The 23,289-nt window shown below is 32.3% G+C and overlaps 2 protein-coding genes across 4 annotated transcripts; one reads left to right on the top strand and one right to left on the bottom strand.

Annotated features, from left to right (window-relative positions):
- Positions 1-4,566: 4,566 nt before the first annotated feature.
- On the top strand, positions 4,567-8,722 carry LOC116119303. 2 transcript variants are annotated; one of them, XM_031405243.1, is made up of 6 exons: positions 4,567-5,203; positions 5,904-5,957; positions 6,173-6,253; positions 6,818-6,887; positions 6,971-7,059; positions 7,983-8,303. In XM_031405243.1, the coding sequence occupies exons 1-6, from the start codon at positions 5,027-5,029 to the stop codon at positions 8,091-8,093; spliced, it is 582 nt and encodes a 193-aa protein (XP_031261103.1). In that variant the 5' UTR covers positions 4,567-5,026; the 3' UTR covers positions 8,094-8,303. The 2 variants fall into 2 exon arrangements, with proteins under 2 accessions (XP_031261103.1, XP_031261102.1); XM_031405242.1 differs by lacking the exon at positions 7,983-8,303 and adding an exon at positions 8,325-8,722 and having other exon boundaries at positions 4,575-5,203.
- A 981-nt stretch (positions 8,723-9,703) lies between these two features.
- LOC116119288 (protein FATTY ACID EXPORT 1, chloroplastic) lies at positions 9,704-14,011 on the bottom strand. 2 transcript variants are annotated; one of them, XM_031405219.1, is made up of 7 exons: positions 13,743-14,011; positions 13,026-13,272; positions 11,734-11,748; positions 11,311-11,460; positions 10,160-10,206; positions 10,031-10,071; positions 9,704-9,937 (listed from the first exon to the last, which is right to left on the bottom strand). In XM_031405219.1, the coding sequence occupies exons 1-7, from the start codon at positions 13,842-13,844 to the stop codon at positions 9,844-9,846; spliced, it is 696 nt and encodes a 231-aa protein (XP_031261079.1). In that variant the 5' UTR covers positions 13,845-14,011; the 3' UTR covers positions 9,704-9,843. The 2 variants fall into 2 exon arrangements, with proteins under 2 accessions (XP_031261079.1, XP_031261078.1); XM_031405218.1 differs by lacking the exon at positions 11,311-11,460 and having other exon boundaries at positions 11,584-11,748; positions 13,743-14,007.
- Positions 14,012-23,289: the final 9,278 nt, after the last annotated feature.

Here is a 23,289-nt window from a genome sequence, read left to right as displayed (position 1 = left end):
TTTAGAATTTATTAAAGTAAAGGTGGAAACTTGGCCGCTAAACCTTGGGTGGGAACATGTCCTTTACTCAAAAAAATTATGGTAACTAAATTCATACCACGTCTTTTACATATAAATCTTTTGGGATGTGCTAGCTCAGTCACTAGCGTAATCGTTACCCTCACTCGATAACACGTGTCCAAACATCTTCCTTAATAATTGGAGTCCAAGTCGTTGTTTTCATTAAAATTGAAGGGTTGACATTCTTTTAAACTGGAATAGCATTAATATCAGTATCTCGTTAACTTTAAATATTGGACAGGGATGATTATTATTTTAAGTTATGTATAATTAGAATAATCAAAGTATCATCAAATGACTCTTTATATGACTCAAACTCTTTATTATAAAGAGTTTAGAGTATCTCCAATGATATTTTTTATTTTGAAGTGCATCTTTCATATAAATAGAGAGTATCTTCATTAATTTTTAAATAATAAAAACACAATTTTTATTCAAATCCAATCGACTCTTTAAATTTAATAAAGATGCTCTTTATTTTTAAGAAAGAGACTTAATGGGAGAGAGAATTAATAAATAAAATACATAGAAACATGTAGTTTATTAATTAAAATTAGGATAGAGAGTAAAATTTGACTCTCTAAATGTGGAGAGTCAAACTCACTCTCTAATTTATATTTTAAAGATAAAGAGTATGTTGGACTCTTGTTTTTATAGATAGACTCTTTATAATAAAGAATTTGGGTCATATAAATAGTCATTTGGAGATGTTTTTATCTATAAAAACAAGAGTCCAATTGACTTTTTATTCTCTAAATATAAATTAAATAGTGAGTTTGACTCTTCATATCTAGAGAGTATCCAGAGAGTCAAATTTAACTCTCTATCCAAATTTTAAATAATAAATTACAAGTTTCTATGCATTTTATTTATTATTTATCTTTCCTATTAAGTTTCTGTCTTGAAAAAATATATTATCTCTCCTAGAATTTAAAGAGTTTATTGGATTTGAATAAAATTTTTGTTCTTTATATTTAAAAATTAATGAAGATACTCTTTATTTATATGAAAAATGTTCTTTAAAATAAAGAGCACAATTAGAGATGCTCTAATCCTAAACTCTCTAAAATTATCGCAAAATTCTCATCACAAATGACGATGTATCATCTATGGTGATTTAGTGAAACAACATGACAATGCTAAATAAGATGACACGTCATTTATAATGTAACTTTGAGATATAATTTGGGACGAGAAGTATTACTACTTATCACCTCCATTTTCTATATAAGTGTAAAATGAAAAAGAAGAGGGAGGTGTAAACCTCCACCCAATCACCCATTATAGTAAACCTCCTCAAAAGAGTGAAGTTTTCTCACCGAAATTCTGAAAATAATATGTTAGATTAGTGAAGATTGGAGGTTGCCTGTAATTGTTCTACAACTTTTGCTTATTTATTGTGACAGGGCATTGTACTAACGAAGAAAAAGAAAGTTTGCTATAATATTGAAATGGGAACGGAGATTGGGGAAGGAATGATTCAAAAGAGATAAAAGGGAACACTCTATTTATGAATTTCAATCTATTTGGAGTGCTTCAAACCAAACCCAATTAAAAATAGGGTAAGATTGGGTTGCAGCCCGTTCTGTTTGGGTTAGATATGGGGTTATCCAAACTTAATTAAGAAAATATTTTATAAAATATAGGTTGAAGACAAAATTTTACTAAATTCTAATTTTCTAATGTATTTAAATAATTTTTATTAGACAAGTCATTAATTAATTAATAATTTAAAAAATAAAAATTATGATCTGGTCAATAATCAGTTAATTGGTGTCAACTGATGATCAACACTCGAAAAAGAGGTGTTTTTACACCACCACCGACCCATTGACACCAGACAACGCCAATCTATCAAAATCTGATGGTTCCATTGGATTTTAACATGTCATTTGGCTGTAATAGGCGTCGAAACTTTCACTGCTTTTTAAAATTTATTTACATATTTATTTAATAATTAAACTTCTATTTAAGTTTATTTTTGTAATTTGAAGAATGTTGTAATGTATATTTGTCATCTTACACATCTAAAATTAGCTTTAGAAATAAAAAAAATATATTATCTTTTAATTATTTATAATAATATTAGTGATAATTATGCCTAAAAATAAATATTTTATAATATGTTACAATAATAATGTTAAACATCCATAACAAAAAGGCATAAAAAAGACTCAAAGTGGGTTGGGGTGGAAAAACCCACTATCCAAACATGTCCTACCCAACCCACCCCAATGTTGAACTTTAAGTCATGGGGTCAAGTGGGTTGCGGTGGAATTGCATTTGGGCCACAACCTAAATATTGTCATCTCTAATATGATTTTTCACATGCGGATAAGGGATGAGAGTTAATTCATTTCTATCTTACAATGTTAATGTTAACACCTCACATTTATTAAGTATTTATTGAGTATTGGACTAGTTTGTGGTTTATTAACCCTTGGCTCCCTCCTTATAAGCCAATTTTTAAGGGTGAATTCTATTTAATAGGTTCATAACCTGATTGTGTGGGCTATTCAACGAAAGAACGAAGGATAAATGACATCTCTCTATAATTATTTACGTCTATGTTTAAATCATGGTTTATTGAAAGAGTTTATATGAACAATTTATAAAGGTTATGTCGGAAGCTACACCCAGATTTGTTTATTATGGAAGAAGACCTAAATGGCAAAAGCCATTTTAGAATTCTTCCATATAAATTTCACCCATATCATAGTTAACACATCCATATTATTATTATTGTTTTGTCGGTAGTTAATAAGTCTAAGATTCAGTTTATAAAGCTTGAGCCCTTGTAATTAAATAAATGTGTTTTGAGTGGATGATATTTGTATCAAGCCCAAAAATAAACTCAAATGAACAATATCTACATGATTAAGTCCAAGGGAAGATGCAATACTGCCCACCCTAAAAAAAAAAAAAAAAATATTAATATGTACAATTTCTGAATTTTGGTTCACTCTAATAGAAATATTAATGTGTATTTGGTTTTTTTTGTTTGGTTTACCATAACAAAAATTTTTAGATTCGCCCTGATTATGTCATATGTCCATATAAATTAATATCATTGCCATGTAATAGGTGTAATTAGGCTTCTTAGAAGGATTTGACATTTGAGTCTCATNGATGTGCTAGCACAGCCACTAGCGTAATCGTTACCCTCACTCGGTAACACGTGTCCAAACATCTTCCTTAATAATTGGAGTCCAAGGCGTTGTCCAAGCAATTGAAAATAGGGCACCAATCTTAACCCATCCTATTTGGGTTGGATATGGGGTTATCCAAACTTAATTAAGAAAATATTTTATAAAATATAGGTTGAAGACAAAATTTTACTAAATTCTAATTTTCTAATGTATTTAAATAATTTTTATTAGACAAGTCATTAATTAATTAATAATTTAAAAAATAAAAATTATGATCTGGTCAATAATCAGTTAATTGGTGTCAACTGATGATCAAAACTCGAAAAAGATGTGTGTTTACACCACCACCGACCCATTGACACCAGACAACGCCAATCTATCAAAATCTGATGGTTCCATTGGATTTCAAAATGTCATTTGGTTGTAATAGGCGTCGAAACTTTCACTGCTTTTTAAAATTTATTTACATATTTATTTAATAATTAAATTTCTATTTAAGTTTATTTTTGTAATTTGAAGAATGTTGTAATGTATATTTGTCATCTTACACATCTAAAATTAGCTTTAGAAATAAAAAAGAAAAAAATTAACTTCTAATTATTTATAATAATATTAGTGATAATTATGCCTAAAAATAAATATTTTATAATATGTTACAATAATAATGATAAACATCCATAATAAAAAAGTATAAAAAAGAGTCAAAGTGGGTTGGGGTGGAAAACACTCAATTTCTGAATTTTGACTCATTATAATAAAAATATTAATGTGTAATTGATTTTGTTTTTTGTCCACCATAACAGAAATTTATGGATTCGCCTTGATTTTGTCATATGTCAATATAAATTAATATCATTGCCAATTTGCCATGTAATAGGTGTAATTAGGCTTCTTAGAAGGATTTGACATTTGAGTCTCATTCAATAGAGTTAATGTGATATTTTCCTATTTAATAAATTATTTACATTAATGTTTTGTTCTTCAATAGGGATAGCATTCGAGAAGAAGATCATTAAATAAAGAAAGAAAGAAAAAGGTAATTACAAACTAATACGTCCTTGTATAATAATACACACCATTCACTTTCTTGAATTTGTGCTAATTTAAATGGTGTAACTGCAATAAAATAAACTAATAGGGATTGAAAAAAAGAGAAAGCATAATAAAGAGGGCTAAGACGTAATGAAATCTTATTAGCTCTTCTCAATTGAGTGGTGTAAAATGAAGGAAATGGGCTAACTTTATAGCATTTCCTCCTGACATACCAATTATACAAAAGATAAATTATAATTTAATGTATATTTAAGTGGACTTTGTATAATTAATCATAATTTTGTGTATATTCAAGTGGACTTGCGTGGATCATGTAGGAAGTTTATCACTTACAACAGAATTAAGATTTTCCATACATATCACGTCTTCTTCAATTCAGTAATTTAGTAGTACACAGAGCCACCCCACCTGTAATTGGGCAAATGGGCTAGAACCTCTGGTTTTGTGGGCCAGAAAATCCTTTCCCAAACTCCATTAACACAACCCAACCGAAAGCTTCGGGAAGATCCTCCACTCCCGTCATACCAAACCAAAAATTTACCTCCAAATTCAATACAATAAAATAGAATAGACCGGTCAACCGTCAACGCAACGCAGAGACTCACCTGTCTATTTTCTATTTATTTCTTTCCCCATTTTTCTGCAACATACGCGAAACTTCCCAGCTCGAAGGAATAACTCTCAAAGCATTCACCCAATTGCTCTCCCCTCCCCTTTTCCACCTCTGCATTCTCTTTGTAATTTCAGTAAACACCTTGTGTGCAATGGAGAATGGAGAAGCAAAAGTGTCCTCTGAACAACCACAAGGCTCTTCTTATACATACTGGGTGAGGGAAGCCACAACCGATGCCGCGCCGCTTCCTGTCCCCAAAAAGCTTACACAAAATGATATTCTTTCGCAAAAATCAGAGCCCGCAACTCTCGGCTCTGTTTGGAACCGGGTATGCTTTTTTATTTTATTTATTTTTATATATTATATATGTTGGTTTATTGATCTGATTCTTTAGATGTTAATCAATGGTTTGTTTGGTGATTGTAGGGAAAGATTTTATCTGTTTTGTTATGTGGGATTATTGCTTGTTGTTTCAGTTACTTGTTATAATGTAGTTGTTAGATCCAAGATTAAGGTTAAAGGAACAAAAAAAGGGTTTTAGTGTACGTAAATTTCTTGTTTTTAGGCTATAATTTCTACGGTATCTGATCTTGATGTTTGGTGCACTGTTGAATTGGTTTTGGTATTTTTTTTCAATTTCTTAAGTGTGTGATATCTTTTTAAGATTGGTTTTGATGTTAAATCAATCTTAATGAGGAATGCCTGGTTTTGGCTGGAGCTCTGTTGAGCTATGAAATTACTTGGGTGAAAATTGTATGTGTTTTGTGTTTGTGTATTTTAAATCTTTTAGTATGTGGTGGGGTAATATCCTCTTCTGATAGCTTGCAGTTGATGGTGTGATTAGTTTTGTGGAGGATTGAGCATGAATTCTTGGCCATATATACTAGGAGCTTAACATCAAATACTTTTCAATTCGAAATTTTTCGTGCTATGACAATTTGTGTGTGTAAATATTGCCATTATTTTTGGTTGATTTTTTATTTGAATTGGTTGCTTATTTCTGTTTGTATGGTTTGTATCTGGTATAGGCAGGAACCTGGGAGGAGAAAAGCCTTAATAAGTGGGCAAGTGATAGAATAAAGGTTTGTATGTCATCAACTGGTAATCATTTTACCCTTTTCTTCTTTTTCTAACTTAAAACTTGTTAGAACTTATTTTTGGTTTTTATTTTAAGGTATTAGGTGAGCATTTGTCATAGTTAAGCCATAGCTTATTTTGTGTTCTAGAAACTATTTTTCTCTTTCCATGTGTAAAGTAGCACTTACGCAAAATTTCTTTGTTTCTTTACTTTGTGCAGGAGTTGCTTATAACAGTGGGCACCCTTGAGTTCCCTGGTGGCAAGGCAGAAATAAAAGAAGTGTCAAACTGTGTAGGCGATGTAAGTTCTTGCGGCATGGATTTGATATTTTGGATTAGTCATTTATGGAGGTTCCAGTTATTTTCCTTAGCTTTTTTGTCTCAGTGAATTTTATCTTTTATCATGTAATATTTATTGCTTTTTCTCTCAGTATTATGGCAGCTTAACTAGTTTTTAAGTAAAGTGAGTTTTGGGAGTGCTAGATCACACTTTGAGACAAGAAAACAGTCTTATGATCATAGAATGTTGGTGTAAAAAGTGTTAACTTTCCTTTATTCTTCTCTTATTTCTCAAGGAAAAGGAATTGAGCTATATAACATTTGGGGCTTCTTTATTAAACTTTTTGCTGACTCTTCTTGAATATCAGCCTTGTATATTGCATAAATTACTTTATGGTTCTTAGTTGTTTTGAGTTAATAGTGGAGGATCTCAATACTTTTTATGATTGTTTAATTTATTATTATTTTGTTATAGCTTAATCAGTTATTATAATGAAAATCTTCCCTTTGTTACTAGGGCTTCACAGTCTTTTATTTTTTTTCTTCTTTGTTTATATCTCTGAATGTACACTTTTCTATTGAGCAGGCATTCTTGGTGACTGTTCGAAACAAGAAACGTGTTGGCTACACTTACGAGTTGACACTGAAAGTCAAAGGTAACCATGTGTGTATACTGGTTTTCATTCTTGTTTTCAATTTATATATTGTGTTTATTTAACAATAATGAAAATATTATTAGGAGAGTGGATTATTCGGGAGGAGAAAAAGGTAGTCAAGGGCCGTATAGAGATCCCAGAGTTCTCATTCGGTGAGCTGGATGATTTGCAGGTACATTCCCTCTATATAAATTTTACTTTGTTGAATAGGTAAAAGTATATAGTAGATATAATATTGAAAAACTCTTTGTTTCATATACTATATAGTTACTGACATTTGATGAGTTGCATTAAATTGAGCAAATGATATGTGTTTGGTGGGGTAAGCCCTTTGTTTTAGACAAAATATACCTCTTAGATTGAAGAGGTATGAATGATATTGTCTGATGTGGGCTGACCTTCATTTGTAACATATGGAGAACAACAGGACTGTTATATGAGGAAGGGGCAATGAAAAACGAGAAACTTTTCACCATGAGCAACTCCTGCTGTTGTGTATAAATAATTAGAGGATGCTAAATACTAATCAAAGAAAAGGAGATGCTGTTTTTAACCATGATCTTTAGTGCAGTTGTTTGACTATGGCTACAGTAACTTGTTGAGTTTGACTTGTTCTCTGAGATTGGTCAGCCTGGTCTAATTGATAAACATGTTTATGGGATTCTAACATCCAATCTAGTCTACTTGGATAAGTTTAATTTCATAGTTTCCTATCAAATATAAAATCAAATCAAATTAAATCAAATTTACACTACTAAGCAATATTTAAACTAACTTTTAAGCAGCCCTTTAAGACTGAGTTAATCTTCCTTGTGACATCTCCCTTTTTAATTATTTATGTTTGACTTAATGGTATTTTATTTATGAGCTTCAATCATGATGTTGTGAGTTTGAGGTTCTTGCATAAATATGTGCTCAACTATTTTGAGGGCTTATTTATGGAACAAAAAGTTGAAGAAAATAAAAAACTTGTGTGGGCTTCAAGTATTACCCAGTGCAGATTTATACTACCACTAAAGAAGGGCACTTGAATTCTGTACTTGCAGTCATATTAAGCAGATGATTTTGGCTGATTGAGTCGTTTTATAATTACAGTATTGGTCTTTGCTGGGTATTGAGCATTGTCATGATATTCGCTGTCTAAACTCTCAAATTCAAGCCCTTCCTAGACTGAAAACAGGTTTTTGCTGTGCATCTCAATTTTAGCCAAGTTTAGCTAGACCAGTCCTTGGATGCATGTTCGTGTTGGAGATTTGTTTTATGCCCTTGTCTGTTGTTAAGGTTGAGCTTTCATGTTGGCCTTGAAACAATTGCAGGATAGCATACTTATTTATTTACACCGTAGTGAGAATAAATTAAAATGTTTTAGGTGTGACATGTATGCAGAGCAGAGATGGACTTCCCTTACCATAATTTTATTATTTTTCTCACATGTAGATGGAAGTAAAGCTTAGTGAAGAAAAAGATCTTCTGCACCAAGATAAGTGGCAGATCTGCCAGGATTTGAAGCAGTTTTTGCAGCCTGTTCGCGAAAAGTTGCTTCAGTTTGAGCAGGAACTCAAAGATAGGTAGGAGAGCGGTCAGAATGGGGTTATGTCAAATGGAAACCCTGGTTTTGATCACAATTGTTACTGTAACTGTATTTTATGAGTTAATTTTAGCAAGTATTTCTTTGGATTCTTTTAAGGGAACATAAGATAATCAAGGAAGTGACTTTTTTCATGTAATCCTTGGAATTTATTGCCACTGATGAGGGATTGATAGAACTTCATTTCAAGTTTGCTTGGGTTGTTTCTCACATTTGATATTGGAGAATTTTTATGATCCTTACATCTGAAATTTTCATTTCCTTTATATGTTCATGACAACTAATAAAAATGAGCTTTTTTTTTTTTTGGTCTCTGGAGATGGGAGATTTCGTTCGTCTTCCAAGTTTATTTTAGTATGAGTCATAAACTTAGGAACCAGTATGCAATTTCTTTAAACTTAATTGATCATGGACACGATGATAAAAAGCATCATAAAACTAGTGTGTCAGAAGTTAACTGGACACGGCGAGATTAGTCTAAGGCTTATATGAATAGATCCAAAAATAGTATGAGAACTTTTAATATTATTTCTACTCATGGAGTGTTTGCAGCGTATTGCTGATCCTTTCGTGTAATAAACAGTTTATGATAATGTTTTTGGCAAAATAAAATTTGGTCCGACAATCCCATAGCGTTCAAAACATTTTACCGGAAGAAGGTTATTAGGTGTTGGGTCTTTGTCTACTGTGGATACACTGATGGAAACTTAATTGATGCAACACCTGAAACTAGAAGCTAGAGTAACAAGTAAACCAACGATAAGTTATTACCAGCAAGTTTGCTCAAACATGGTAATAAAGAGCAGATAAAATGGCAGAACCCAATTTGGTAAGACCTAAGAAGCTGAAGTTGGACTGATCCTGACAAGTATACTACAAATTTGGTTCCTCCTAGTTGAGGTTCTGGCACCAATTTACAGATGTGGAAGTATTTCTCGAGGGAGTTGCAACAGTGAATACATTGCAGTAAAACTCGCAATCTTTGAAAATTTTACGACATAAGCACATGCAACTGTTAATAACAGGAAGCAAGAACCAACCAAAAGCAACAAATAGAAGTGATGAGATACAGATACACTAATATTTTCACAATTGCGTTCCTTCTTTCTTCTCAAATCTCGTTAAAAGTTTAAATATTTCATACCTCACATTCTAGTAAAAAAAGTAACTATCCAAGAATCCTTTTTTTTTGGCACTATGGCATTATTGCTGTATTTTCTAGTTAAAGCATCCTTAAACATAGAACAAGATATGGAAGCTTTACTCAAAGCCAACTGCAGTTCGTATAAATTACTGTTTACTTATGATCACCTAATAAACGAAAATTCCCAAGAAGATTCTAAATGATCTGGTCTTTAAGGCTTCTCCTTATGACGGGGCAACAGCAGGTGACTTCTGCTTCTTTGGTGGTGGATTTCCTCCAGAAAGCACCACATACGAGTAGAAACACAACATAGCAACACTGTTATAGACCAAAAAAAAAAAAATGTTTATTTATGCTCCAGTTAACACTAAATATCGGTTACCAAAAATAGTAAAACCACATATAAATTACCTGATGGCAGCATAAAAAGCAGTTGGAATTAGCTTCTTTGTCTGCATCCAAATACCATATACAGTTAAGAACAAAAGAAATCAGCTAGCCAAAAGGCGAATAGCAATATTGCAATGATGCGAATACTACCAATGAGTAGGTCTCATAGTTCTTCCACAAGAGGATTGCTGAGAGCACTGCAAAGTCACAAAGATGAGGTATCATAAGATATGTTCTGAAGAATGTTCATGCCTATATAAAATAAAAGTGACACCAAAGTATATTGTTGAATTTCAATATTGAAAGCCTTTTTACATATACCTAAATTTAAGGCAAATATACGCACCCTCTTCAGTAGATATTTAGCACTTTATGTACACATCATAAGTCACCATGCAAACTATTGAGCTATTACAATTGAAAAACTTCATTGTAAGGTACATTTCATGGTGTAAACTATCAACATATGAACCTATCTAATCTGTTCCTCAAAAGTGAAAACTGCTATTTGAATATCATTCAAAGCATTTCTTTAGCCTCTTCAATGAATGCTGGCATCCACTTTAACAGTGATAAGGCCGTTTTACAAGGTAAGAACTCATATGTACATTTATACTCTTCTAGTCCTTAGTGCTCCAAAAGTTTCAAGTACTCAAGCCAACCTATTACCTATCCACAAAAACTAATCACAAGTAATCTACAACCTTGATCATGCAAATTAGTTTCACTGTTGGACAAGGTTTGCATAAACTATCATGATCTTTTCAAACCTCCCCATATTCTCTTTTCTGTCATTAGCTCACTGCTATGCAAGGTAAGGACAAGATATGTGCATTTATTTAAACTCCATCCATTTATGTGATCTCCAACACATAATATACCTAATTCTTGCTTCTAATTTTAAAAAAGATTGTTGGAGCTTAAATGCTATTGTTGGGCCTTACCTATTGACTTAAAAATTCTAGAATTAATGGTAACTCAACATAGGAACAAAGATATTTGACCAGTAAGTCTTGTCTTCAAACACTGGCAAACGCTAAATTCTATTAACTATTTTATAACACAAGGTCTTTACAAATATCCATTAAAAATAAAAAGGAACTAGTACAACCAAATAAGAGGCCAAAAAAGCATGAAGATATTGATTTTTCTTCTTCCCATTCATTTGTTTCCAGTTTGTTTCTTGCACTAAACTTCTTCTTTCCAAGAAATGAATATATAGCTCCACAAGAAAAAGGAAAAAAAATCACAAATATGAACTTTGACAGAGAAAATAATGTGATGTCACAGGAAGTTCTAACCTGCTTGTCCTATTATGTGTGGTAAACTTGATTTTCCTTGTCTCCAGGTCTTTAAGCTGAAAGTGCTGAGAGTTAGCAAAGCCCCTCCAATTATGATATTTCTAAACGTTGCAGGATTTCTTGAGAATATAAGACCAATAAGGCCCCCACCTAGAACANACTAAACTTCTTCTTTCCAAGAAATGAATATATAGCTCCACAAGAAAAAGGAAAAAAAATCACAAATATGAACTTTGACAGAGAAAATAATGTGATGTCACAGGAAGTTCTAACCTGCTTGTCCTATTATGTGTGGTAAACTTGATTTTCCTTGTCTCCAGGTCTTTAAGCTGAAAGTGCTGAGAGTTAGCAAAGCCCCTCCAATTATGATATTTCTAAACGTTGCAGGATTTCTTGAGAATATAAGACCAATAAGGCCCCCACCTAGAACAAGACTACCTGCGACAAAGTAGAACTTAAGATTTTGCACAAATCCAACTGCCTTATTTTATAAAAACTGAAAGAAAGCATCATAACTAAACTAAACAAATATATGTAACATTGGGTTGAAGTTATACTATCAACATTATTTTTACCTGTAGCTATTTGAATAAATTGGAAAGGAAAAGATAGTGAAAAAGGAAATTTCAATAGAACAATTGAGAAAAGAAATACTTTCTTTCTGTTGTGAACTCTGCAAGGCCTTTGGTTTACACCAGAAACCAATTCAGAAATGAAATTCAATTCTAGATGTTAAATGGTCATTCCAGCTCAATCTGATTTAGTCCATGATGCTGCTGACTCAGGACATTTCATGGGTTCAAGAATGAGAAAAGACGATAGTCCAAATCTTCATTGAGAGGACATATTATAAAACAACATCTGAAGTCATTGATATTAGACCCATAAAACAATCTAAACACTGCTAGCATAAAATTTAGTCAAAACAAAATATTGGAGTAAGTGTCTCATAGCCACAGTACATAATGTTTTCAAACATTATCACCTTTCCTCATTAATGAATAATACAATTATTTAATATGCAAACAGAGAAAAAATATGTAAAATAAAAAGCATAGTTAAAATTTGAATATAGAGTTCCACACTTGGAATAACAACTCACTTTTAGTGGTTAGAATTTTATTTTACACCTTAAAACTATTAGAAAAAATAAAATAAAATAGCTTTAGTACGACTTCACAAACTTTAATAAATTATTCAGTCTCATTTTAATGTTTAATAATTACATGAAAGCGAAAGGCTACTCATACTCTCATGCCACACTTTTAAAGTCATTCAAAAATAGCGAGAACATTTTAATGTATAACTAAAGTTTAGAACACATTATGGATTTGACAAGCAAGCTATAAACCATGATCACAAAAGCCACAAATTGCCAGAAAGAAAATATAAATGAAAGACCAAACAGATAGAAAAATATCAAATTCACTTACAAATGTATTTTTAAAGAGGCATTACTACATCATCATGCTTAGGCATTAATTTTGTTACTATAAAACAATGGCAAATGGCAATGGCACCTAAATTACTACAATGTATCCACATAAATAAATGATCAACTCAATCATCTGTTCAGCTATAGAAACAAAGTTCAGGGAATCCTTTAGCAAGCATTAAAATAAGGATGAACGAAATAAGTTGTCCATTGTCTTTTCAAGTCCCTTCCCCACTGAAGAGTACATACTAAGACTTTTCACAAGACAAAGCTAACTCACCATAAGGAATTCCAAAACAGAAATCATGGATTTTTGCTCCCTTTTTCTGTTGCGAGACTCCATCGTCATGTACCTGCTCATTGGCTCCCATTACCCGAGCAGCATGTTCTTCTTCTACATCTGGATATGACTTAGCCGTCCGTTCAACATATGGTTTTGATTCGTCAGCTGTATTACTTAGAGTAGTTTTAATCTCAGAGCTTGTAGTATTCTCTCCTCTCCTATCGACACACATTACAACCCATGACTGAAAAGTAACACCAATTACCATCGCTTCCATGCAATTATACCAAAATAAACAGTTCCCTTAAAACCATTATAGAAAGAAAAAAACCCAAAAATCATTCCACAGGTATTAAGCACTTAAGGAGTTCAACTCCATCAAAATTTATCCAATACAAGCAACATCCAAAAACAGCTATCAACTATCTCACAGATTGTAACATTCCACAAATCAAAACCCTTACATGTGACAAAGTGCTTTCTGTAATAGAAAAGCACTTCCAAATAGCAAAAATCCCTTCTGTAATTTTCAGCTAAAATAAGACATAAATGCTTTATCAAACTTAAAACAATGAGTGCGATCTATAAGTTATCAAATGAAATCAAACCCACCATAAAAAAAAATGCAAAATCAGAAAGTTATAATCAAATTTGAGCACCCAAGCGTTCAAATTATCATAAAAATTGAAGTGTGCTTAATGATAAAAGAGGCACCTTTTGAGGACGAAAACTTGGGTATAAAAGAGAGCGTTGTTGAAGGTGAAATTTGCGATGGATTGCAGAGAAAGAGGAAAGCTGAGAGCTTGTGGCTGCCATGATTATGATATATGCGTTTGATTCCAATCCAAATCAAGGTGTTAAATTTTAAAGTATCTTATTTGTCAAATTATTGCATTAATATTATGACCCACGTTCACCTCTTAGTCTTTGACTCCCTGCTAGCATTCATACGGCGTGTCTACTCCCTAAACAATTTCCAGATAGAAATCTTTCTTAACACCCCTATTTTGAAAAAGTGACTGATTAGACCTTCTGAATGGTTTAACATACCACCAGCACCAGTCCACTGCTGTAGTTTCATAAATTGGTTGAAATTTAGTGCTACGTCCAGCCCAAACCCACAAGTCCATTGGGCCAAACCTATGTTCAGAGGCTTGGACCTAAAGAATATTTAATGGAATTTTACTAGAACTCTTTCACGAAAACTATTTAATAAACATTAATGTTAGGTCTATAACACAATCTCACAATATTTCTCTTATAATTTTTAACATAACAGTTCTCAATTAACCAGTTTATAAATAGACAGATGAAACATATATTAAACAGGTAAGACCCATTTGCAAGTTGACTAATTACGAGCTATTATGTTGGAGGTTATAAGATTGGATTGTGAATTAGTATTACTTATTCACATATTTACGGAGATAAAACACTAATGTCATGTTTACTTCATTCTTTACGCATGGAATCAGTGATGAAGGAAATTCCATTGATTCCTTTTCAGATTTGGCAAAAGAATGCCCATTCACCCAAAAGTGGGTAATGCTATTCTTTCCAAATTTAGGAGGAATACCTTCCAAGGGTATTTTGGAGGTGTAAATAATCAATTTGCCTCATTTTAATTTTTTGTTTTCTACCCGTTTCACCACCTAAAACAATTTATTATAATTAAATACTAATTTAAATATCAAAAAATTAAATTACTATTTTGTCCCACCAATGCAACCAGCATTGGCCACGATCACGGCTGTTGTTGCCGTCATCAGCATCACTGAGTCATGATTTCATCGTCATAGTCAGCACGTGAAGGACCATTGGTCAGCGCTCTATAGATCTGAGTGGGCTCTGGTTGTCGAAAACCGTCAGAGCAACATCATGCATAGTGGTCGAAAATACGACTGTCGCAGGTGATGTTGGTTTGGCAATCTTCGAAGGCTGGGACCCATCCAAATCCGTAGATAGTTGGGCTGATGATCCATCACATGCTGACGGTGACGACGGTAGCATAATGACGATCCACCGTCTGGTAGTGTAGACCAGCTTTGACCGGTTTTCAAATATTTTTAATTTAAATATAAAAATAATATATTTATATTGAAAATTATTAATTTAATTTTAATTTATATTTGCAATATTTAGTTTCAATTTAAATATATTAAATTATTATGTTATTTTTGCCAAATATATCTTTAAGGATTTTTATTGTCCAGCAAAATATACATATAGTAATTTATATGGTTCTCTAAAAATCACAAATTTTATTTCATTCCATCGTTATTCATCAATAAAAGTAAATAATGTAACCATATTTTATTCCCTTCACATATTTCCATTACCCCATGCCCATACCCACCATTCCCATTTCAATGCATTCCAATTATTGCCACGAAGTAAACGCGACCTAAGATATAGATAAGAGTTTGTATGCTTTTATGACTTATATTGACCGTTCATCTTGTTGGATATGTATGGTTCTAGACCATGACATATTCTTATATGATCTAAACGTGACATATATGAAGACCTTATCTCAACCCAACAAAATCGGGTCGGTTCGGGACAATAAGGTCGTTTGGGGGTTGAGCTTGCAATATAAGCCTAATTTTCATTTGGGCCAAAATTATTAATCGAATAATGTTACACATATAATATTTCTCATACAATATGATATGAAAAAAGATGATTAAATAAAAATTTATTTTTAATTTAAAATCAGTTAATTATCTTTTATCATATCATATTGTATAAAAATATTGTATATATAGTATTATGCTTATTGGCCTTTGACTTTTAAGAGTCATCTAATTAAGCAAATGTTATAAACCTTAAAAAAGCCCAATTTTTATAGGATTGTTAAAATATTAAATTTATAAAAAATTAATAACGAAACCCAATCTAATTATTTATTGTGCCCCGGATTAAAGCAAATTTAATTAACTATTGTCTCTTCCGATTGAAGTACAAATTTATAATTTAACAAAATTATAAAATAAATCCAACATTTTTTCATGATAGTTGCGAATTGCAAATTGGATTTGCTCAACAAATTCCTCATGATTATAGCAGTTCCTGTTATTCCCAATTTAATCGACAAAACGAAACAAATATTAAAAGCAATTAATAATTACATGTCCAAAACAAATCAATCACAACGCAATTGTTTAAATTATTAAACAATCAAAGATATATGTAAATTATTAGTAATCTTAAAAAAAAAAAAAAGCAGTGTTTGATATGACTTCAGCCCTAAATGTAAAACAAAAAATCATATTAATTCATACCAAAACTAATATTTATTGAGATATAGATTGGACAATTATTGCTCAGACATATGAGATAGAGGTTACAATCCATGAAGAACATTCTCATATAATCTCTTGAGCTTAAAATCAAAATCATAACTTTCTTTTGTATTTATCTTTGAATATCTTTAGAGAGTGCTTTGAACTTTTATTGTGTGTATAAAACTAGATTAGAGGCAATCATTCGCAAAACACTTTGATATAATCCTTTATGTGAAATCCTATAAATCTAAAGGAGAAACCCTATCAATCTATTGTAAAGACGAAATCATGTGAAAACTAGTGTAAAGACAAAATCTTGTGAAAACTAGTATAAAAGTGAAATCTGATTCTAGTGGAACTTCAAAAAGATTGCCTTAAAGAAGTAGACGTATAAGGCTTGTAGATATAGCTTCGAACCATTATAAATCTCTGAGCAGTTATCTTCCCTATCTCTCATATTCATTGCTTATTGAATGCTCATACTTGTCTCATGTTCATAAATCATATTTATTGTTTATAGCATATTTGTTGATAAATAGACTTCATTTATTGCTCATTCATTATTGTGTTAGGGTTATTTGAGTGCTTAAAACATTTGAGTTGTTGGAGGCATCTTCACGTTATTTGCCTTAGTCTTTTTCTTTATTAAGAGTATGGGTGGAAAAAACTGGTTAACCGGTATCTTAAACCGAACCGATTTTCAATTTAAAAAAAAAAATTGAACCAAAAATTCGGTTTGGTTAACCGGTTAATTATGATGCGCTGCATTTGTTCAGCCCAATTTAGTCAAACCCTCCACTCTAGCCCTTTTTTTTTTCAGGTTTTTTTTTTAACTAGAATTAAAGTTATATTTATTGTAATTGAATAATTTGAATTTATATAATTTTAATGTACATCAATGATTAATAATTTAAAATTACATTAGTGAAGACCTAAGGATAATTTTTTAAAATATGTGCAAAATATAAAATTTTTTTTTTTTAAATTGAATTTTGGAAAATGCGCATTAGTGAAGACTTAGGGATAAATTTTTTAAAAATTGAAAAATATAAAATTATTTTTTTATTCATTAAACAGGTTTAAAAATCTAGTTCGGTTAACCGTTTTTGTTATTTCAAAAAACCAAAACCGAACCAATATTCGGTTTATAAAATATGGCAAACCGAAACCAAACCGAATATCCGGTTTACAAAATATGGCAAATCGAAACTAAACCGAAACAAAAAAAACACCAAATTTTTGGATCGATTTTTTGGTTTGGTTCCATTTTTGGTTTTTTTTTTTTTATAGCACTAATTAAAAGTAGTGGTGCAAGGTTGTAGCGGGGCCGGGCCGGGCCACTCTTCGAAGTGAAATTTTTGCAAAAAAGACAAAAAGTTGTGAGTTGGCTCACCCACATGTCATAACTCGTGGTCAATGTAGGAAAAAGGAAGAAAATAACTATGTCAAACTTGAAGCAATTTGCATCTACCCTCGTGAATCAGATTTTTGTATTCAAATATTTTCTAATTGTGATAAACTTAATTGTTGTAATTTCCAAATTAGAAAAAAATACGAAAATAAAAATTTGATAATTAGAAAAATTTGATGTGGTAAAGAATCTTGTTAAAAACAATTTGGAGTTTCATGGAAAATATGAAAAATAAAAAAAATTAATCATGATAATTAATAATGGAAAATTTATAAGTTTAATTGAAATGATTATATAATTTGATCCAACAAGGCATGAACGTATTAGGACGTACTAAAAATGGGAAAATTCATTAAAGCTACCTTAACCATAATATACAAAATGTCAGCACATGAAAATAAAAGTTTAATTATTACTTAATTGTGCTGTAGATGCCAATCATCAAGGGTAGTGCCCGAATTTCCCTAGGGCTAATAATGTAAATGTTTCCAAAGGTCTTTCTTACTTGCACACCAAGTAAACAATCAATGAGATATATTCCTAATGAAGTAGAATCATAGTTCAAAGAGGAACTCTAGGAGGAATTAAGGAAGTGAATGAAGAGTGGATCCATTCTAAGTGAGAATTAGATCCCAAGTTCTCCCAAAAAACCACTTTTTCCTCATTTTGTCGAATCTGCTACTCTACCAAGGGAAGTATTCTCCTAAAACTCTCTCTGCTTCACTATAAAAGTAAACTAATGGCATGGACCATCTCTTTTCTAACCCTGTGATCTCGTAGGAACCTTATCAAATATTGTAGGGAGAAGCATTGCAATCGAGAACAACTCCAAAGACGCCAATCCAAGGGCAAGATCGCGATTTCCAAGTTGGTCGAAATTTTGGCATCAACAACGTTTACACTAAGATGTGTATAATTTAATCAAATCCAATAATAATAGATGACACAACTAGAAATGACCTTTGTTGGATGCAATAATAAAAAATCTTGAACTTAATGTTAATGATATAAGAGGACAATTATATGATAATAGATCTAATAAAAAAAGGAAACTAACAAAGTATCCCAAAAAAGACTATGGGAAGTTGGTAACTAAATTTTAGAACATTTTATACCTTATGTGGTTGTTACAATATAAATATAGTTCTTTGTGTCATGACTAACTCTTTCCTCGAGTTATAACAACTTTTGGTGTAGTAGAACGGATATATTCATTATTCTTTTCTTCAATTAAGCAATGAATTTTTTTACAGAATAATAATTTTAACAATGAACATCACCAACACATTAAATGGATTTTATTACATTATTAATAAAAATATTGTAGTTGTTTATGTAGAAAGAGGCTCTTCAAAACTGAAATTAATTATATCACAATAAAGATAAAGCATGTTAGAAGAAAGATTAGATGGATTAACTTCATTGTTTATTGAAAAGAAAATTCTTTAATGTTATATAATAATTAACTTGGATAAGGAAATAAACTAACAAATAAAAGATAGAATGAATAAAGCAAGAGAATTGAGAGTTGTGGGACTTAATTGATATTACTTAAAACCTCTCAAATATTTGATTGCTTTCAATTGAAAAGGATGAATTAAGTGAAAGGGATGGGAGGATATTATAGCCAATACACCCCCCCACTTTTCACGGCCTCAAGTAAAGGCGGTGGATGTCCACCATTATCTTACAACACTCCCCCTTGGACATCCATTACTTACAGATAAGTGTATTTATCTTTACTCAAGAAAAACCCTGTGGGAAAAAAACTTAAGTAGAAAAATACAATTGTAACGTGAAATTGAACGTGCTTCATACTGCCTCGTTAAAAACCTTGTCAAGAAAACCCAGTGAGACAAAACTTGATTAAGGAAAAAAGAGTATAGTGCACATATGTCCACTACAATAAACAGTACAATATACTTATCTAAAAAACTCCCCCTAATTGATGCTCCCTTTCATAGTGGTATAATTAATTTTGTAACTTATTGAGCTGCCGCATACCGATGTTATACACTAACTTTCAAATGTTGATGTTGGTAAAACCTTAGTGAATGAATCTGCAAGATTATCACTGGAACGTATTTGTTTGACATCAATCTCACAATTTTGTTGGAGTTCGTATAAAAGAATTTCAGTGAATTATGCTTGGTTCTGTCTCCGTCTCCTTTGATATATCCCCCCTTGACTTGAGCAATACATGCTGCATTGTCTTCATTTATAATTGTGGGAACATCTGAGGTACGTGGCAATTTGCATGTACTTTCAATATGATGGATGATAGATCTTAACCATACGCATTCTCGGCTGGCTTCTTGAAGCGCAAGAATCTCGAAGTGGTTAGAGGAAATAACAACCAATGTCTATTTTGTAGAGCGTCGTGATATTGCAGTACCATTATGAGTGAAAACATATCCCGTCTGCGAGCGGGCTTTGTGAGGATTGGAAAGGTACCCAACATCTGTATAGCTAACTAATTTAGGATCATTGATAGATTTCCTTGGATAAAATAATCCCAAGTATTTTGTAAATGTTTCCCTAGGGCTAATAATGCAAATGTTTCCAAAGGTCTTACTTGCACACCAAGTAAACAATCTATGAGATATATTCCTAATGAAGTAGAATCATAGTTCAAAGAGAAACTATAGGAGGAATTAAGGTAGTTGAGTCAAATTAGGAAGTGAATGAAAAGTGGATCCATTCTAAGTGAGAATTAGATCCCAAGTTCCCCTAAAAAACCACTTTTCCTCATCCTGTCGAATTTGCAACTCTACCAAGGGAAGTATTCTCTTAAAACTCTCTCTGCGTCACTATAAAAGTAAGCTAATGGCATGGAATGATCATAACAATTCATCCCATCTCTTCTCCAACCTTATCAAATATTGTAGGGAGAAGCGCTGCAGTCGAGAACAACTCTAAAGACGCCAATCCAACGGCAAGATCGTGATTTCCAAGTTGGTCGAAATTTTGGCATCATGATTTAGGTTTTGGTTTTCAACTAATAAAATATTACGATAATCTTTTATTGCAAATAGTGTTTATTATTGGTAATATGGCGGGTAATCTTATTACCTTGTTAAGGGGTGTTATTAAAACATTACCAGAGTAATTTGATTTTTCTACCCATTTTGCCCTTAATTAAAAACCATTTTGGACACAATTGCCCTCAAATGTCTACCAAATAATAATTAGCCCAACCCCCTACATTTGAGAAATTAGCTAAAACACCCTAGCCACAAAAAAATTTAAAAGTTAACAAAATACCCCCAGCCACCTAAGACCACCGCCGATCGTGACTCACCACCGTCAACCGCTGGTGTTAGTCACCATAACGGTGCACGACTAGCGAGATCTGACCAGTCGTGCGTCGGTGAGGCATTTTCTATGATCCATGGCCGAAAATGGCCAGATCTGGTGTTTCTATGGCCGTTTCATGACTAAAGATATGGTCGTGAAATGGTTTTTGGTTGTGAAATGGCACAGCCAAAGATCTGGCCTTTTCACGGCCACATCTTTGGCCGTGAAATGACCATAGATTTGGTCCTTTCTATTTCCAGCTTTGCCGGCGAACGGCTAGCCATATACGACCAGTCATGCGCCATTCCATCGAATGCTGGCGGCGGCCAGCGGTGGTGGCTGGCTGTCGGCAGTGGCTTGAGGTGAGTCGGGGTGATTTTACCACAAATTAAAGTTTTATATGGTTGGGGTGTATTAGCAAAGTTTCAAATGTAGGGGGTTAAAAGAAATGATTCAAAAAATAATAATATATTAATATTTAAAAAAAAAAGAAATTTAGTAATCTATGTAACATACCCATCAATTTATCCTCCCAACCAAACATATTATTCACCAATTTATTCGAACCAACCAAACACATTTTCTAAATATTCCTAGTAATCTTTAAGGCGGTCTTTCATTCCGTTAATATAATATACCTCTATGGTTGCATTTGATTCGGGGTGATATAAGATTAATCTTGTAATCTTTGTTTAATTTTCAAGATTCCCTTATTTGGTTGTCAAGTAATAAAATATTATGTAATCTTTTATTGCAAATAGTGTTTACTATTGGTAATATTGGGGGTAATCAGATTATCTTCCAAATGGGTGTTAATATAATTGTTGAGGTGATCTTAATTTTGACCCTATTTTGCCCTTAATCTTTTATCTTTTCGGACACATTTGCCCTCATATGTCTACCAAATAACAATTACCCAGACCCCCTACATTTAAAAATATAGCTAAAATAATCCAGCCACAAAAAAGTTTAAAAGTTAACAAAACACCCCCATCCACCCAAGACCACCGTCGGCCGCTAGCCACCACCGTTGGCCGCCGACGAAAGTAATCATATCGGGGTAAGACCGACGAGATCTTGTCAGCCGTGTGCCGGTAAAGACATTTGTGGCCAAACAACCAGATCTGGCCGTTTCATGGCCAAAGATGTAGCCATGAAACGCCATAGATCTAGTCGTGAAAAGGCTACCATTTCACAGCTAAAGATTTGGCATTTTCACAGCCACATCTTTGGCCGTGAAACGGCCATATTCACAGCTAGATCTAGCCGTTTTTTGCCATGAATCTTTGATCCATGGTCGGATTAGACCTTACTGGCGCATGATCAGCCAGATCCGATCGATCGTGCACCATTACGACGGCTGCCGGTGATAGTGGCTGGCTGTCAGTAGAGGCTTGGGGTGGGTGGGGGTGATTTTGCTATAAATTAAAGTTTTATATGGCTGAGGTGTTTTAGCAAAATTTCAAATATAGGGGTTTAAAAGAAATAATTTAAAAAATAATATTATATTATTATTTAAAAAGGAAGGCAATTTAGTCATCTACATAAGATATCCACTCATTTATCCTCTCAACCAAACATATTATTATAAGGTACCCACTAATTTATTTCAACCAACCAAACACATTTCTCTAAAGATTCTCTGGTAATCTATCTTTCCAGTAATACAACATTCTCCCGTAATACAATATTTCCTAAACCAAACGCACCCTATAATAAAACATTATATGATCCAAACACCTCCTAAGATGTGTAGAATTTAATCAAATCCAATAATAATAGATGAAAGTAAATGACACAACTAGAACTGGCCGTTTAATGAATTGTTGGATGCAATAATAAAAAAACCTTGAACTTAATGATATAAGAAGACAATTATAACAATTTAATATAAAAACTAAAATTGTTACAACTCTTGTCCTAGAGTTATAACAATTTTTGGTGTTGTAGAACGGATATATTCATTATTCTTTTCTTCAATTAAGCAATGAAATTTTTTACAAAATAATAATTATAACAATTAACATCACAAACATATTAAATGGATTTTATTACAACATTAATAATAGTAGTTGTTTATGCAGAAAGAGGCTTTTCAAAACTGAAATTAATTATATCATAATAAAGATAAACTGTAAATGCAAAAAATCCACGGTTGCGGAAATATGGTCTGATTCTGTGAGGTTGAGGCCACTGACAATCCGCTGGATTTGCACACACGAAGAGACAAGCGTGAAGTTTATGAAAAACACTGGAGTGGTGTTTG

Source organism: Pistacia vera, unplaced genomic scaffold (genome assembly GCF_008641045.1).
Source record: "Pistacia vera cultivar Batoury unplaced genomic scaffold, PisVer_v2 Contig880, whole genome shotgun sequence".
In the NCBI taxonomy this organism is placed as follows: domain Eukaryota; kingdom Viridiplantae; phylum Streptophyta; class Magnoliopsida; order Sapindales; family Anacardiaceae; genus Pistacia; species Pistacia vera.
The sequence above is the reverse complement of the archived record's forward strand: the minus strand, read 5'-3'. Positions and strand labels throughout refer to the sequence as shown.